This window comes from Larus michahellis, chromosome 13 (genome assembly GCF_964199755.1).
Source record: "Larus michahellis chromosome 13, bLarMic1.1, whole genome shotgun sequence".
Classification (NCBI taxonomy): Eukaryota; Metazoa; Chordata; class Aves; order Charadriiformes; family Laridae; genus Larus; species Larus michahellis.
In genome coordinates, this window is record NC_133908.1 from 3980715 (window position 1) to 3998126 (window position 17412).

The 17412-nt window shown below is 50.9% G+C and overlaps 1 protein-coding gene across 1 annotated transcript in view; it reads left to right on the forward strand.

Annotated features, from left to right (window-relative positions):
* The first annotated feature begins 447 nt into the window (after positions 1–447).
* Positions 448–17412, forward strand: part of RBM19 (RNA binding motif protein 19) — a 75360-nt gene continuing 58395 nt past the window's right edge. Inside the window, exons 1-18 of the mRNA XM_074606073.1 lie at positions 448–617; positions 1797–1979; positions 2528–2659; positions 2861–2899; positions 3479–3692; positions 4792–5060; positions 5564–5638; positions 5907–5985; positions 6741–6812; positions 7537–7737; positions 9134–9264; positions 9665–9786; positions 10549–10645; positions 11085–11195; positions 11673–11873; positions 12384–12480; positions 15102–15253; positions 16549–16609. Of these exons, the coding sequence (XP_074462174.1) occupies positions 582–617; positions 1797–1979; positions 2528–2659; positions 2861–2899; positions 3479–3692; positions 4792–5060; positions 5564–5638; positions 5907–5985; positions 6741–6812; positions 7537–7737; positions 9134–9264; positions 9665–9786; positions 10549–10645; positions 11085–11195; positions 11673–11873; positions 12384–12480; positions 15102–15253; positions 16549–16609 (2272 nt within the window). The 5' untranslated portion in view covers positions 448–581. The remainder of the gene's footprint in view (positions 618–1796; positions 1980–2527; positions 2660–2860; positions 2900–3478; positions 3693–4791; positions 5061–5563; positions 5639–5906; positions 5986–6740; positions 6813–7536; positions 7738–9133; positions 9265–9664; positions 9787–10548; positions 10646–11084; positions 11196–11672; positions 11874–12383; positions 12481–15101; positions 15254–16548; positions 16610–17412) is intronic.

Below are 17412 nucleotides of genomic sequence, written 5' to 3' on the forward strand. Positions count from 1 at the left end.
GTGCCCGGCTAGGGGCTGCAGCGGGCGCCGAGCTCCCTCCTCCGGCCCCGCGGAGCAGCACGGCCGGGCCGGGAGGGCTGCAGGCACCCATCCCGGAGGAACCCGGGGGTGGGCAGCGGGGTCCCCTCTGATGAAGGGGACACGCACCATCACCGCGGGGGTTCCAACAGCGTCCGGGCGGGGGGGAAGCTGGGTGACGCCTCCGAGGAGGCGCTGCCGGCTCTCCCCCCGTGCGGCCGGGTCCGCTAGTCACCTCCCTGCCACCCCCGCCCCGGTCCCCCCCCTGCACTGCCGGACCCCCCCTGCACTGCCGGTCCCTGCCCGCTTGATGCTCCAGTGATGCTCCCCGTTGTCCCCCCGGGGTCCTCCCGTTGCTAGGGGCCCGTTGCTAAGGCCGTTGCTAGGGGCCCGTTGCCAGGGTGCGGGCCCCGCCTCCGGCGCATGCGCGCTGCGGCCCCGCGCTCACGTGACTCGGGAGGGAAGATGGCGGCGCCCGCGGGGAGGCGTGTGCGGCGTTGAGCGCGGCGGGGCCTTGCGTTGCATCGGCTGGTTTCTGCCGCTTCCCGCTGTCTGTCGCCGCCATGTCGCGACTCATCGTGAAGAACCTCCCCAACGGGGTGAGGCCGCCGCGCGGTCTGGGACGTCCGCGGAGTGGAAGGGACCGTGCGGACCTGGAGATGGGTCTGAGGGGACGCCCCACGGGGACGTGGGCTCCTGGGCAGGGAGAGGCCCCGTGAGGGGATAGGGTGGGGTGGGAGGGGGCTCTTGGTGTGGTGGGGTCGGGGTTGAGCGGGGAGATTCCGTGGGAGAGAAGGTCCTCGGTTCGGGGTGGGGGGGAAGGTGACTTGGTGGGGGAGCAGGGAGGTGTCCGGGGGGAAGGGGCTCTAAGGGGCACGTGTGCTGGAGGGGGGGGCGTTGTCCTTGCAGGAGAGCGGGCAGACACCCCCGGGGGTCGGATGGTGGGGGACGCTGGGCAGGGAGTGCCCCAGGAGCAGGCAGGGAGGTGCCCTGGCAGGGAGGAGGCAGAGTGGGCTGGGGAGGTGGCCCCAGGGAGCTGGCAGCCCCTCCGGGTGGGGGAGCCGAGCTTGTTGTGGTCGCTGTCCTCCCTCATTCTTCAGGAATTGGGCACAGGTGTGCACCATGCTGCTCTTCTCCCATCTGGGTCCCCCATGAGGGTGTCACCGTGCCTGTAGTCGAACTGGGGGCTTGGTTGTGGCAGGCCAGTGCTGTGGGGGCTTGGGCTCCCCCAGAGCTGGGTGCACCCTTAGCTGTGGGGGTGTTGCAGATGGAGATCTGTATGTGTAGTGGATTTATGGAGAAGATCGTAGAGTCATGGAGTGGTTGAGGTTGGGAGGGACCTTAAAAGATCATCCAGTGCCACCCCCTGCCCTGGGCAGGGACACCTCCCACCAGCCCAGGTTGCTCCAAGCCCCGTCCAACCTGGCCTTGAACCCCTCCAGGGATGGGGCAGCCACAGCTTCTCTGGGCAACCTGGGCCAGGGGCTCTCCACCCTCAGAGTGAAAAACTTCTTCCGAACATCTAATCTAAATCTGCCCTCCTTCATTTTAAAACCGTTCTATCTCTCCTATCGCTCCACTCCCTGACGATGGCAATAGGATGAAGATGAAGGGTTTGGTAGCTGATGTGTGGGATTTTTTTATTAGCATTGGTGCAATATGGTGTGGTTCCTACAGCACTTTGGAAGCCCTCTAGTAGCAAATGTTTTACTTTGGACGCAAGGCATCTCTCACCGCATTGCTGATTTGCCTTCCTGTTGTTCTTCCGTGTTTCACAGATGAAGGAAGATCGCTTTCGGAAATTGTTTGCCGCCTTTGGTACGCTGACTGATTGTTGCTTGAAGTTCACCAAGGAGGGCAAGTTCCGGAAATTTGGCTTCATTGGCTACAAGTCTGAAGATGAAGCTCAAGCGGCACTGAACCATTTCAACAGAAGTTTCATAGACACCTCCAGAGTCACAGTGAGTTGATCTTTTTTTGATTCTTAAGAAAGTTTGTCGGTGGAGATTTTGTTGGTCTTAGAGGTGAACGGCCAGGGGCCAAGAAAGCCTAAAGGTTAAGCCCGCTGCAGCACAACAACAAAGCTTGGTGCCAGGCCTTACTGCTGGAGTCTCAAGCAGGTGCTTGATTCAGACGGGCTGTGTTCATGCACTAGCAGTGATTTCAGTGCCGGCTGGAAGAGCAGCGTCAGATTTTAAGGTGTCATCATCTGAATTTTTGAACTTGAGCTCATTGTTTCATTTCAAGTCTTTTGTTCTGGACAGAGAATGATTCAAGATAAACAGGACAACTTATTTGACTGTGCTTAAGTGAGCACAACAAACTGTTCCCCATGTTGAGTGGATACGTAGCTCTGTGCTTTTAAAATGAACGTCTGTGTATGAAGCTGCCTGTTCTTCTCCTGCGCACACCTCCTCCATCCCATCAGGGTTCCTGAGTGATGCTTATCCAGCAGTCACAGACCCGGACTGTTGAACATACGCTTCATTAAAGGTCTGATTCTTTTCAGGTTGAGTTATGCAAGTCTTTCGGTGACCCTTCAAAACCCAAAGCGTGGAGTAAGCACTCTCAGAAGGCCCCTGCCTCAGAAAAACAGCCCGAGAAACCTGTGACAAGTGCAGCTCCTGCAGGCACAAAGAAAGTGAGTCTTACTTGCGTCCTTGAGGCTCTGGTGTGTGTCAGGGACTCGGCAGAGAGAAGGGTAGCTGGGACAGTGGATGTTGGAGTCGTGGTTCTGTTATTTTCTGCCTTAGGATCTGTGTTCCGGTACCATTAGGTTACCTGAGAAATGATCTTTGTTGTGCTTCTAATAAGCCTTTCTAAAAATGATTTCTTTTCCTAGGATAAAAAGAAGAAAGACCCAGCGGAAAACTTAAAGGAGGTGAGTTGAGGTTGATTTGCAATCCCTGCATTCGTGCTAGCTTGTATTAAGAGCAAGAGCTGAATAATTTTTCTGTACTGCTTCCGGTGCTGTTAATTCAGGCAAGGTGATTTAACCAGCTCTGTGACAGTCCGATTTTACTGTAACAAACCATGATTTTAACAACCACGACATTGGGGACCAGTTTTCTAATGGTCAGCTACCCCTTGTGACCATGCACTGCATGCAGGACAACCCTGTTTCAACAGTTCTGGTTTTTGACCGTATGCACGTCTTGTTTAACTTGTTCTTACTTTAACTTGTACATGTACTTGTACATTTTTTTCTCTTTTTAATGTTTTGTTTTCTTCTTTAAAGTGCTTTCTAAACATCAATTACAAAAAAGAAAGAGTAGGACTGAGAGATCTTGAGAAGACTTCAGTCACTTTAAGTGGTCACCTTGGGAGTGTAAAGTGGATTTAGGACCTTGGGGATTTTTTTTATGTTGCTGGAAATGAGGTGATAGCTTTGATTAAAACTTACTACCAGCCCTCCTGTGTCTGTCTTCACAGCTTGTCTGCTTGGTTTCTTTTTCAACAGCTGGAAGAAGATAAGACATTCCAGGAGTTCTTGGTGGTTCACCAGAAACGGTCTCAGGTGGCCACTTGGGCTAATGACACTTTGGCAGAGGAGCCCAAGAAGGGAAAATCAAAGCCAGCAGCTGATTATCTCAACTTTGATTCAGATGGGTCTGAGGAGCTGAGTGAGGAGGAGGATGGGAATGAACCTTCTGGAGATGAGGAGGAAACTAAAGGTACCGAAAGGAACTCTCACCCTTTGCTTGTCTTTGTCATGGTGAGTGTGAGAGCAGGTGTGCTGACTCGGAGCCCTGCCTCCAAATGAAGACAGTATGATCAGGAAGGTGGTTTCTCAAGCACGAGACTCATTCTTTGTGCTGTGGATATGTGGTTGTTTTCCCAAATCTGGGGAAATGTGGGAAATGCAGTTTCTGATGTTAAGGGGATGGCATTTACGCTTTTCCCTGGGTCCTTAAGTCAGTGTCTAGGGAAGAGTAACAGGGCAAACAGCTGTATTTTTTCCCTTAAATGCTCTCCTAGCCTGCAGCTACTTTTATCGCCAGGATTTCCAGAGCTTAGTGTGGTTTCTGTTTAATTAGTAACCTGTAGCTGATGTCTGTGAACTTGTCTGCTCTGCCTCTGCATATTTCTGGAAACGGTGTATCCTTGGGCTCTGTCAGGTGGGAAGGGATGGAGTTAAGTATCTTGGATCCTGAAAGGAAAACTGTATCTAGTAGAGTAGCGGGTTAAGCTAGAAGACTGAGAAATCTGGGCTGCAGTCTGGTGTGTGACTTCTTAAAACCCCACGTCCCTGCACCGGTGATGAATGTGGTTTTGGAGCCTTTTTCCCTCTTTGTATGGTATTCCCTTATGCTGTTCTTTTGGAGTAAATAGCATTTCCCTGCTGCCTCTCACCTCTCTTTGGGTAATTAAAATGATCAGTTGATCTTTGGTGGGGGGGAGTGTTTTGGAGAAGCATCTTCCTCTGTCCTTTACCTTGCAAAACTAAATTGAACAGTAGAAAACCTTCTCTGGGGTCTGTCTGAAGTATTTGCTTAAAAATGAGACAAAACACACTGCCACGGTGTTCCTCAGGCTGCTTTCTGATTTGTTTTATACATGAGCTGTTGCTTTGAAAAATAGTCATCCAGAAATGTCAGTCTGGAATTGCAGAGATAAAATTGCTCTGCTATTCTCGAGCCTTTCTTCCCCGTGAAAAAGGTAGAGGAGGGGAAGGCGGTTCTTGGGATTCTGTCTGCCCTCAGCTTTTACCTGGCTGGGGAGAGAGCAGCAGCATCTGTGTGTAAAAATTCTCTGATCTCTCCTCTCTGACAGCAAAGAAAGGAGAGAAGAAGGCAGCTACCAGCAAAGACCTCTCGGATATGGATTACCTGAAATCTAAAGTGGTGAAGGATTCTTCCTCCTCATCCAGTTCAGAGGAAGAAACAGATAGTGAGGAGGTGGAAGAGGAAAGTGAGAGCGAGGAGGATTCAGGCATTGCAGAAACTGCTGGCACCAACACAGATAAAAAGGGGAAGCCAAAAGCCCAACAAACACAGCAAGAGACGCCAGCGGAGAAGAAGAAAAAAGGATCCACGCTAGAGGTATAGCTGAATTAGACTTTTGTCTTAGCTAAAGCAGGAGCTTTATGGGGCAGTGTGTGTCTGTCAGTTGCTCCAGGGATGAGCTGAAAGCTTGAAGTCTGGGGGACCCCGTAGGTACCAGCTTTCTTGGCTCACTGGGCAGGAGCCATTCAAAACGTTTGCTGGATCCAGTGCCTACTGAATCCCTGGAAGATGGGGCTTGCAAATAAGTGCTGTTAGTGCCCTTTCCAGAGGTTTTTTCCTGTGTCTGCAGGAAACACTGTTCTGCAGAACTCGATTTTTAGTGACTGGGTTTGACTATCCCAGCCAAACCTTGCACCCCTCACCCAGCACCTCCTGCCCGGGCTGATGCAGCTGTGAGAAATCTCTTGATATTCTCTCCCACTCTTCAGCCTCCTGTTTGTTGGACAAGACCAGCTTGTTGTACTCTGACTTCTGTTGGTTTTCACTCGGCTTCGTTTCTTTTTTTTTTTCTTTTTTTTTCTCCCCATCCTTGTGTCCAGAACCAAGGCAGCTCAGCAGAAGCCAGCACACCACACACGGTGAAACTTCGTGGTGCCCCCTTGAACATCACTGAGGCAAGTGTTGTCACCGAGCTGGGAATGGAGGCTCAAGGGTGTTCTCAGTGTGTAACTCAGTGTGATCTTTGCAGAAGCTTCTGTCATCACTTACGGAGCTGTTTTGAGGGTTGTATGGGTGGTTGGAGAAATTTTTCAAGTGGTTTTATGCAGAGATGTTGTATGTCGCACGTAGTGTTCTTGTAGTGTATATAAAAACTAGAAGCCTGAAATGTGCTGCTTTCCGTGCCTGGGAACTTATTTAAAGAATTTATAATTCTTCCTGCAGCAAAAGATTCGTGACTTCTTCTTGCCTCTGAAGCCAGTGGCTATCCGGATAGGAAAAAACGCCTGGGGGAAAAATACAGGTAATGCCTATGTGTGGAAGGCGGGGGTTGGATCTGTGAGTTAGAGGACCTCTCAATCACACCCCTGCTCTTTCCGTCTGCAATTCCAAATCGTTGGCTCGCGTACTGATTCTTACAGACCTTTCTGTGACTTTGCAGCTCTCCTGCCCTAGTTGCTGTCCATAGGATGCCGTGGGCAGAGGAATGTTGGCTACGCTCCCTTAGGCATAGCAGCAGGAGCCTTTTCTTTGATCTGCCTCCGAAACTTTCCTAAACATACCAAACCATGCCAAGGAAAGGCCTCTTCCTCTGGGATGGCTGCAGTAGCACCCAGGGACTCTGCTGGCCTGTGCCTGTCGGCTGCAGAGTGGTCTTTAGCCAGGGTGGGTCTCCTGCCAGGCTGTGGCTACCGGAGGTACCCGGCAGAAGGAGCGTGGAGCAGATCCTCAGAGCTGGTGGGGAACTCTGCTATATGCTGTTTTCCTTTTGCAGCGTAACAGCGGATACACCCTTTGTTTGCTCTTGGAGACACCTGTGAAAAGCCTACTTCAGCTGTTAAGTTGGGTGTCTTTGGTTTGTGTGTAGAGAATAAGCTTTTCAAAGGCAGCCTTACAGACTGACTTGGCCATTTTCAGGCTGGATTGAAACTTTAATGGGAGTCAAATGCTTTATCTATAGGAATCTATATTAAAGAAAGCCCAATTCACCCTTAATTAGCCAATTAGTGGTTGTGTGTTCCCCACATGATGCTCAGTTGAATCTTTCCTTCCTCCAAGGTTGCATCTTTGTTGACTTGAAGAGTGAAGCAGAAGTGCAAAGGGCCTTGAAGCGAAAAAAAGAATACATAGGTAAGGGCTGTTTGTTGCTCCTTGTTCTGGCTGATGTCAATGGCAGGGTGCTCAGCTGCTGAAGTGTTTGCTGCAGAAGTACCTCCTGTTGTTTTAGTTTTTCCCAGGCAGATGGTGGGGGTGGTTTCCTCCACTCGGCTGATGCCGGGATAAACCATGTGCTGTGTCAGGAGCAGCGTAGAACTGGCAAGTGACTGAGCTGTGTGTGTTGCTCTTTGGCCCTCGTTTTTTTTCTTTTTTTGTCATGCGCTTCAAGTGTATCTTGCTCTTGGTTTAAATCTGGTTGGGGTAGCGTAGGGGATTTGTACAAATGATTCTGTAAGCCTGCGTTTGAAACCTGTTCTTGACCTAGTCCTTAGCTGAACTACTAGAATAATATTTGCAAAAATTGCATGCAGAATGGGAGTATCTACTTGGAAGCCTTGGACTAGGTTGGCGCAGGCAGAAAAGCTGGAGCTGTCTGTAAGGAAGGCAGACTGTGGAGCTGTCTAGCAAATGTTATCCTGGTTTTTATGAAGACTGATTTCTTGCAGCCCCCACGCTGTCGTGTTTTTTTTGGGTTTTTTTGTTGTTTTTTTTTAAATCGGGCAGAGATCTGCTCAAAGCTTGTGGAATTGTAATTGCTTGTGTCGCTGCTGTAAGCCCAGGCTCTCTGCACATTGATATTGATTGCCCATGGCCTTGGGAAGCATCTAATGTGCCTCTCTGTGTGTTTGTGGATTAGGTGGACGATGTGTTGAGATATTCCGATGCAGGAATACCCCAAAAGAAACTGTTACAGCAAAACCTGATAACCAGCCATGGCAAAGAAGGAAGAGGGATGATGAGGAAGAAGAGGACTTGTCTGAATCAGGGCGACTCTTTGTCAGGAATCTTCCCTTTACTAGCACTGAGGAGGACTTGGAGAAAATCTTTTCTAAGTACGGTAAGTATTTGCTGTGGGACTGGGATTTGCAGGGCTACGTCTTTGCTTTGCTCACACAGAGGTTTTCTTGCTGGCTGTGAATGGACAAAGCTCTGTGTCCTTGAATATGGACCCACTCCCATCATCTTTATCGCCTGGTGTGGTGGTGTGTGGCTGTTTGGCTTTGAAACTGATGCTGGGGTCGTGCTTCTTTGCTGGAATCGTGTGCTGCTGTGTGCCCTCACCCCTCTCATTGCATCTCTGATGCAACAGTAAAAGCTCTTGCCAGTCAGTGCAGGCTCTGAGTCCTAGTGGGATGGGGAGAAGGAGGAGATAACCAAAAGCACCTGCTGCATGAAATACTGATCACACAGATTTCTAGATACTGTAGGTAAGAGGCGAGTCATAGAATGGTTCGGGTTGGAAGACCTTAAAGACCATCCAGTCCCAGCCCCCTGCCCTGGGCAGGGGCACTTCCCACCAGCCCAGGTTGCTCCAAGCCCCGTCCAACCTGGCCTTGAACCCCTCCAGGGATGGGGCAGCCACAGCTTCTCTGGGCAACCTGGGCCAGGGGCTCACCACCCTCACCGCAAAGAATTTCTTCCTGAGATCTAATCTAAATCTCCCCTCTTCTAGTTTGAAGCCATTACCCCTCATCCTGTCGCATCATGCCATGGTAAAAAGTCCCTCCCCAGCTTTCCTGGAACCCCTTCAGGGACTGGAAGGGGCTCTAAGGTCTCCCTGGAGCCTTCTCTTCTCCAGGCTGAACACCCCCAACTCTCTCAGCCTGTCCTCCCAGCAGAGGGGCTCCAGCCCTCTGATCGTTTTTGTGGCTTCCTCTGGACCCGTTCCAACGAGTCCGTGTCCTTGTGCTGAGGACTCCAAAGCTGGATGCAGTACTCCAGGTGGGGTCCCCCCAGAGCAGAGTAGAGGGGCAGAATCACCTCCCTCGACCTGCTGGCCGTGCTGCTGAGATACACCCCAAATTCGTGTTCGTGTTTGGCATGTCAGGTGAAAGCCTGAAGCTTCCCTTTGCTAGCTCAAAGTTAAACAAATTTAAGGTTGCCTTGGCATTAGAGTGTCCTGAGGGGTAGAGAGGGTTAGGTTGGGGAAATCTTTATTCCTTACTGAAGGTAAATGCAGTGGCTTGGAACTTGCCTGGTTTGTGTTGCGTGTCAAAGCCCTGTGAGCTGCCACACAGGGCACAACCGGAGTTGGGGTGCTTTTGCAGGGCCTATCTTGTCATTCTGCAGCCAGCAGCTCCTCGCCCAGGCTGGTGGCTTGCTGCACACCCGCTGCAGTATTCAGAGCTGCTCCCTGGCTCCTCTCCTCCCTGGCTTTGGCCAGGAGGCGCCAGTTCAGGGCGTGTGATGGCAGTGCGATGACATCTCTCACGGAAAGGCCTTGCCTTTTGCAGGTCCCCTCTCAGAGATCCATTTTCCTATAGACAGACTGACCAAGAAATCCAAAGGCTTTGCTTTCATCACCTACATGATTCCTGAGCACGCGGTGAAAGCCTACGCAGAAATGGATGGGCAAGTGTTCCAGGTATGGTGACTGATGGCTTTTCTGTGCTGTTGGACCGCTGCCGGTGGGAATATTTGTTAGTAACATAGCCAAAAATCTGCTTCTGTGCTTTGATGAAAAGGTTGAGTCTCTTCTGCTTTGCTGTATGAGAGCATACTTGTTTTTGATAGAGCAGCCTGGTTTGAACAGCATCACAGGTACCAAAGTCTGCACTGGAGGTGGAGAAGGAGATCTGAGTCTTAGTCTCCCGCATTGTGTGGCTACTCTGACTTGCAATAATGTCTCCTTTGGGAAGGAAGATTCCCTCCTTCCACCTAGGCTTCTTGACTAGGAAAGGTGCCGGAAAATTTCCTCCACTCTTAGTTCATGAGCTTCTGTGGGTTATTTCAGAGGTGCTGAACCTTTTCTTCCTTTCTTCTAGGGTAGAATGATGCATCTTTTACCATCCACAATCAAAAAGGAAAAAATTGAAGCTGTGGATGCGGAAGAGTCTTCCTCCTACAAAAAGCAGAAAGAGGCCAAGGACAAAGCCAACAGTGCCAGGTACAGAGGTGTCTTGTAGTGGAGCAAGGCAACAGAACCTGCCAAATTCCCAAGGGGTGGGAATGCATATGGGGTCTTTGCAGGGGCCGTATAGATTACCAGAGTCAATAAATCACTTGCTGTGCAGCTCTGTTTCCTTTGTCTCTTACCTGCTTGATTCCTCTGTCCTAGTAGCTCAGTGAGCAGCAGCAATTGAGACAAACGTGGTTTTGAATGGCTTTGCGTACAAGTTTATTTCTCTGGTGTCTACTCAAAGTTGTTCTGATGCTGTAATTCTTTAGGGTAGTGGCTTCGGATCAGCTGTGTCTTTCTCCTCTACTTGGCCATCTGCATTTCTGAAACTTGTAGGAACTTTATCTTTCTATGTGACAAATTAGTTCGAAAGAAGTGGCTGGTATTTTGTGACTGGAAGGGAAAGAAACGCAACCTTGCTTGTGTGGGCTTTGTGCTTTTAGGAAACCAGCTGAAAAAAACCCCCATGTTCCTCTGAGCCAACATCTGAACTTCCTACTGTGACTGGTGACCTCTAGGGAAGGAGAGCTAAGCTGCCAGCATTGCGGCCTTTGTGTTCTCTCTCCAGCCACGTCTCCCTCATCCTGTCCCTTCTCTAAGGGTGTTCCACCCTTCTTTCCCTCTGGCTTTTCACCCCGGATGCTCATGGTGGCTTTCAAAGCTGTTTTTCCCCAGGACCACTGACTAGAGAGACACCAGTGGAAGAAGGGACCACACGACTCTGAACCTGACTCTTCTTTCTCTTTCCAGCTCTCACAACTGGAACACGTTGTTTGTGGGGACAAATGCCGTGGCTGATGCCATTGCTCAGAAGTACAACGCTTCCAAAAGCCAAGTGCTGGATCATGTGAGTTGGGTTATTGATCGGCTGGGATGGGAGATCACTTTCCTATCTGCTTCTTCATGCCCAGGGCCTTCCTCTGTGCATGAACGAGCACTGTGCAGGCTGGGAGATCGTTTTAACTTCTCTGTGGGATCTGAGCCTAACAATCCCTTTGCCACTGGAAGGCAAAGCGACACTCCCAGCCCTCCTTCCCACTCTGCTTTTCTGTGGCTGAATTTTGCATTTCTACATAACCAGAAGTTGATGGGAATTTACACCCTGAAGTTCAGATCCTTCCTGGAAATGTTATTTTGCCTTGTGAAGCGTTCTGACTCCAACAGCAAAGCTCTTGGCGGCTTCAGAGGAGCTGGAGCATTTGACCTTCAAGCTTTCTGCTAAATTTCCTTTGCATCTGCTTCTGAGAGGAGCAGGAGCAACAGGTGACTGACATTCTCGCCTGCAGGAGAGTAAAGACAGTGTGGCAGTGAGGGTCGCTCTGGGAGAAACTGAGCTGGTCCAGGAGATTCGCCGGTTCCTCATTGAAAACGGAGTCAGCCTGGATTCCTTCAGTCAGGTGAGATGCCCGGCTGGAGGGAGCGGTGTGGACCTACCCTTTCTAGATGATGGCCTAGGCCTAGTGTCCTCAGCTCTCATTGAAAGTAGTAACTAAATCCTACAAGATGCTGAGGATTGAACCCTTACATGGGTTAAGAAATGTTCTGTCCGTTTGAAAATGCAGCTGCCCTCGGGGTGGTTGAAATACCTAAGTATGATGGCTTATAGTATGACAGTCAGCGTGTCGTAGGCAGAGGAGGAGCCCTGTGTCCGTACCAGGGTGAAGCTGGAGCTCCTGTTTGCGCAACAGGGAGGCTGTACTGGGGTGTGGATTTTACAGGAAGTGTTTTCTAAATGGCCGTTGGCCCTCTTGGAGCCTGGAAAGGGGCGCTGTGGAGTGAGAGAGCACGGCGTGTTGGATCTGCAGTTATTAAGATATTGGGGTTTGCTTTTTTTAAATCCCGTCTCTCCCTTCTTCCCCCACCGAACGCGGCAGGCTGCTGGTGAGCGGAGTAAAACGGTGATCCTGGTAAAGAACCTCCCGGCCAGCACGAGTGTAGTGGAGCTGGAGGATGTCTTCGGCAAACACGGCAGCCTGGGCCGGGTGCTGCTGCCGGAAGGAGGTATCACAGCCATTGTGGAGTTCCTGGAGCCAACTGAGGCCAAGCAAGCGTTCACCAAGCTGGCCTACTCCAAGGTGAGCATGGCAAGGGGGTAGGCAGCTGCCTGGAGAGTGCGGCTCTTGATCTTGGCTCGTTGTGAAGCTGCAGAAAGGAGTGCTTTTCTACAAACACGGAGGGCAGAGGACTTCTGAGGGAAGTGAGTTATCCCAGAGCCACTGCTGTTACTCTGTCCCTTGGATTTAGGGAGATGCCTGCTGCATCTTTGTGCAGCAGTGGCTGAGTAGGGCCCTCAACCTGGAGGAGGGGGCTGTGACACATCTAGAAAAGCCTCGGTGACCTGGAGAGGGTTTCTTTTACCTTTGGCGATACAGGAGCGTGGTACACAGTAGACACTTGTCCTGTGAGAGGCTGGCAGCAGACTCTCCTTTGGTGAAAGAGAGTTTAGCCAGCTGAAAAAGTTGCTCAGCTTTTCCGCTGCTGCTGTTTTCCATTACAAAGTGAGAGGAAAATAAAGCTGAGAGCAGAGCTTTTTCTTCCGGCCTTCCCCCTCCGCTCTTCATTTCTCCCCTGTGTTCTCTTTACAGTTTCATTCTGTGCCGTTGTATCTGGAATGGGCTCCAATGGGTGTCTTCTTCAGCCCGGCCCCTCAGAAAAAAACCCTTGAGGCTCCAGAAAAGGAAGGTAAAGCTAGGCTGGTACCTGGTAAGAACTTTGACTTTGGGACAGAGGTATCTTTGGTTTTTCCGCCTCTCGTTTATGTGGAAAGCAGCGGTGCTGATATTCCTGACCCTTTGGGGATGGAACCAGCCTCACAAAGGTGTCTGCACGTAAGGTCACCTGTTCTGCAGTACGTTAGTTGATCGTATCATACAAGCGTTGTGCTTATTCCCGTCCTTGCCCTCCTCACCTCCTGGATGAGGCGTGGGCAGCGCAGTGCTGCTCACAGCACACAGGTCCAGTTTGGACTGGGCTAACGTGAGCTCTGGGAAGAGATTTTTGGTCCAGCGTGGTCTTGGGAGTAGCTGTCAGGAGAGCAGCAGCTGTTTTCTGTAAGCTGGACCTCACCCCTGAGCGTGTGAGCGGTCGTGTGCTGTGCAAGGACACCGTCCCTGCCCGTGGGCAGCCAAGCCAGCTGCAGCAACGGCAGTACTGGGCGGCAGTGGACGAGTGGCTGACTTGCTGGTGACAGGTTGTGGGTCCCTGTCCATGTTTCTTCTGTCCTTTTGTGTCAAGCCCCACTGTATGCTTTGTCCCAGTGACTTCCCACTGTATGCTTTGTCCCAGTGACTTCCCACTGCAAGGACGTGACATTCTCTCCCTGACTATAACTTCTTTCTCCCCATCCCCGGTGCTGTACAAATTAAATCTTGCCTATATATTTAAAAGCCTTCAAAATCCTTTTTTAAAAAAGAACAAGAGGAGGCTGAAGAAGTGTGGCTTTGGGTAGGTTTTGCTAGAAGACGTTTCAGGACTCTGAGCTTTGGGGAGGGGAGAGACAAGCTGATGACAAGCTGAGAGAAAGCCCTCTTCCCAGGCTGCCATTCTGTGCCTGGGGTGCGGGGGAAGGCTGGAGCTAGGGGGAGGTGGGGGGCACTTTATCTCCCTGTAACTGAGACCCTCACCTGGAGATAAAGAACTTTAAGGGCAGGAGCTCCTGGAAGGCCGCTCAGGGCTGATAATGGTCTCTGCTGCCAGCCTCTGGGTCTGGGAGAGGGAAGGGAGGGGATGTGCAGTGAACGCCTGGCTCGCAAAAGGGCTCTGGGCAGCAGCGCGTGGCCGTGCCGTATTGTGCCAGCCACAGACGGAGGCACCTCTTCATCCCGCCCCTGTCTCACCGATTCTCTTCCCTGTTTCCTCAAACAAGCCTCCTTCAAAGGTGATGGTTTTTTGTTTTTTGTTTTTTGTTTTTTTTTTTTCCTCTGTGTCTTGTTGGCAAATAACCCTGCTGGCTGGAGTGAGGAGGGTTGGATCATCCGAGCAAAAAAGGCTTGGGCTGCCTGGTGCTGGGGGCAGAGAGGGCGGCCAGATGGAGCTGCGTGGGGAAAGACAGCCCTTGGGATGGAGCTGGGGGGGGGCGGGCGGTGTCTCTGCACACCCCTGGTGCAATGCAGGTTCTCCTTGTACCAAATGAGGGAGAAATAAGCCTAGAAAAATCACCGAGGGGGGTGGTAACGCCAAAGGGAGTTGTGTAGTTTGTCCCTTCTGAGCACAGCATCAGTTGTGCTGCAGAGGATGAAGCTGCTCTTAAAAAGACAAGTGGTCTGGCGTGGAAAGGAGTTGGTGAGTCAGTAGATGAGAGAGAGCACATGTGCACGCACGCTTGTTTGTATTCTCTGATGTCTAATAAGGGCCTAGTCCCACTGCAGCCTCTGCTTCAGTGTGGGATCCAACAGACCTCTCCCCACCCTCCTGTGTGTGCGAAAGCTCAGTAGCTTCGAGGCCTCTTCATCATGTTAAATACAGTCATTTTAGAATTTGGGAAGAGAAGGGAATGGATGGATGGATGGAGAGAGTCAAAACGCAGTTGGCAAAGCCTCCCTCCTTGGTAAGACCAACCGCAAATACCAGCAGATTTGCCCATTGATCAGCTGTACAGTATCCAGGCTTCTCTTAACTTCCCAGCTGTGGGCAGGCACGCACAGCTCCGCCGTGGGGCTTGGGTGCCCCGGAGGAAGCTGTTGCGCTGAGCATTGAATTGCAGCTTGATTACTTAGTTCACTTTTTACAAGTTTGTCTTCGCAGAATCCCAGAGTAAGATTTGCACAAAATAATGTGCGTTGCTGTTGGCCTGAGGGAGGTTTGTGGGTCAGGGAGTATAAACTCTGGAAGTGTTAATGCCATAGTGAAGGCCTTTAAGACGGCAGCCTCGGCGTTGGTTGCCCTTCAGTATATGTTTGAGCAGAACAGACCATGTTCCTTCACGTGCTGATGGGTGAGTTATTTCATGTCCTGCGGATACATATTGGAATGAGATGAGGTTTCAGAGCAGCAGCGTGGAAGGATGCTCAAGCAAATTTGGGGCCCCTTGCCTAGTTCAGCAGGTGCCTGGTTGGGTCTGGTGTAAGGAAGCAGGTTTGGGGAGTTTCTACGCTCAAAGAATAGGCAATATTTTATTTTTCATGGGGACACGTTCATATACTGTGTGTTGAGTTTGCTTCAGTCCACGTCCATCCATAAAGAGCCAGTAGAGAAGTGGCCTGTTCCTGCTGGAGTAGTAGCTATTAGCTGGGATAGTGGGCAAGCTCCCCCCAAATTTGGCTTTGTTACACCTTACAAAGTTTGGTTTATTCTTTTTGTTTCAGGTGAAGGTATAAAGAGCTCAGAGGAAACAGCAACACAGGAAGAAGAGGAGGAGGAAGAAGAGGAGGAGGAGGAGGAAGAAGAAAGCATTCCTGGGTGTACCTTGTTCATCAAAAACCTGAACTTTGCCACCACGGAAGACACACTGAAGGAGGTGAGCTGTGAGCGAGGAGAGGGGATGGGGTTTTGCTTAGCATGGTCTGCTTGGATGGAGTGGGAGGGGGTTGAGCATGTGGTTGAGGGCCAGACTGAGATGCCTGGTGGAGTAAAGCCCTCACTCCCGGCATGGGCTAGAAGAAGGGGCTCTACTCTGCTGCAGAAGGCAGGGGACAAGCTGTTCTCCACCTCTGTTTTGCTGAGGGTAAAGTGTTTAAAAGAGTTAAATTGCAGCCAATATGACCTAATGGGAGATGAGGGAGCACTGGATTGTACTGGGACTGGGAACCTCTGCTTTGGGGTTTTAGGCATCAATTAAGACAAATGTATCTGAAACCGTTTTGGTGGGGTTTAATTCCACCTTGGGGCAGGTGGAGGCGGTAGGAAATCTTTTAAGACTCCTCATTTCCCATGCTTTCTGTAATCCTTCTCCTTGGGACAAGCACTTGTGCAGCTGTGATGGTGCTTTGTGTGTTGAGGCAATAACTAAATAAATAAACGATGGTTTCACCGAGATGTGCTTTTCATCTGAGCTTGTGTCAGCATTGAGCTGTCTGTGCTGCTTTACCTCAGCAAAGCCCCTGGGAGAGATCCTGGCATTTCTAAAGCCATGTGAGGTGGTAGCAGCAAAACAGGGAAAAGCATCTGGGAGTTCTCGTCTCTGCCAGTTTTTGTAGCCATGTGAAATGCCACGTTTCATGGCCCAAAAATGCCGGTGCAATGTCAGTCCATCCTGGGACTACCTTGGGACAGTGGTACTATGTAGGGACCCTGGTCCAGTTGGGTCTGGAGACAAATGTAAATGTTGTGAGGAGGACTGGGACTTGTCCCCTCCTTCTTTTTCTGCCTTCTGGCTGCAGTTTTACAAGGAAGTCGAATAGATGGCTTGCAGCCTCTGCTACCCTCCAGCCCTTTCTGTATGTCTTTGGAAGGAGCTGTGTTCCAGGGGCATCACAGGAGTCCCCCATCCCTAAGGTGGCCGAGGGCATCTTGTGATCCATAGTGTTCCTCCAGAGCCATCCCGGATCTCTGCGCTGTTTCTGAGGAGTGGTGGAGGGTTTCTGGGAATGCGTGTATTGATATCTTTAAAAATCTGTCTCTGTGTGTATATTTGGAGAGAAATAATCTTACAGGAAAAGACACAGCTGCTCTGACTGCTTGTCAGGTATGCGCTGGGGGAGGTGGGCCTGCGAGCGTGTGCTCCTGGCTCTGGAAGAGGGCCACATTGTCACTCAAGTTGAGTTGCAAGCCGGTGACAAAGGGAACTGAATCACGTGTCTGAATTCCTTGCAGACGTTCTCCAAAGTGGGAGCTGTGAAGAGCTGCACAATATCCAAGAAGAAAGACAAAGCAGGTACTCTAGATGTTGCTGTTCAATTCCTTCCCTCGGCTGGTTGCCGAGGGCTCAGGTGTGGCATCGTTTTAGCATTTATCTGTCTGAACGTTTGTGTTCTCTTTGGCAAAATCCTTAATATTTCTCAAAGTGTGCCTGTTGAAATGGCTGAAAGCAGCAACCAAAAATACCCCGGGGTTCGGTTTAGGAGGTTAAGCTCAATTGTGGGGTTTGTGGAGACGTGGCCTTCTCTTAGATCTTTAGATAGAGAAGCCAACTCCTTCAGGATCACAGAAGAAGAGAGCGGGATGCAAGTTGAAAGGAATCAGTGCCCCGTGATGATTAAACCTGCGCACGGCATGCTTTATCCGCAGTAACGGCTGGGATCTTCAAGGATGCCTGGCGGAGTGCTGTGCTGAGCGAGCTTCACTTGCCTTCTGCCTGCCAGCTTCCAGCCCGGCAGGCTGCGGTGACGAGCGGTGACGCCTGTTGCGCTGACTGCGCTCGCCTTCTGGGCACTTGGACAGGGAAGAACTTGCTTAAGGCAAGCGCTGGCTGGATGGGCTGTGTCGTCTTTCCGGATTTTAGGCTAGGGAGTTGCACAGCTTTATGGGATTTTGCCTTAAGAAGGCTCCTCTTGCATGGGATACTTGAAAACTCAGATCCACTGAAAGGAAAAAGAAATAAAGCGAACTCTTCAGTACTGCTCGCCTGTCTGGCTGTAGGCGTGCTCATGACCAGACAGCAACATCGAGGCCTGGAAGCTGGAAACCGGGTGTTATGTTTTTGCTGGTGGATTTTTCCTTTCCTCGCCCAGCTCTTGT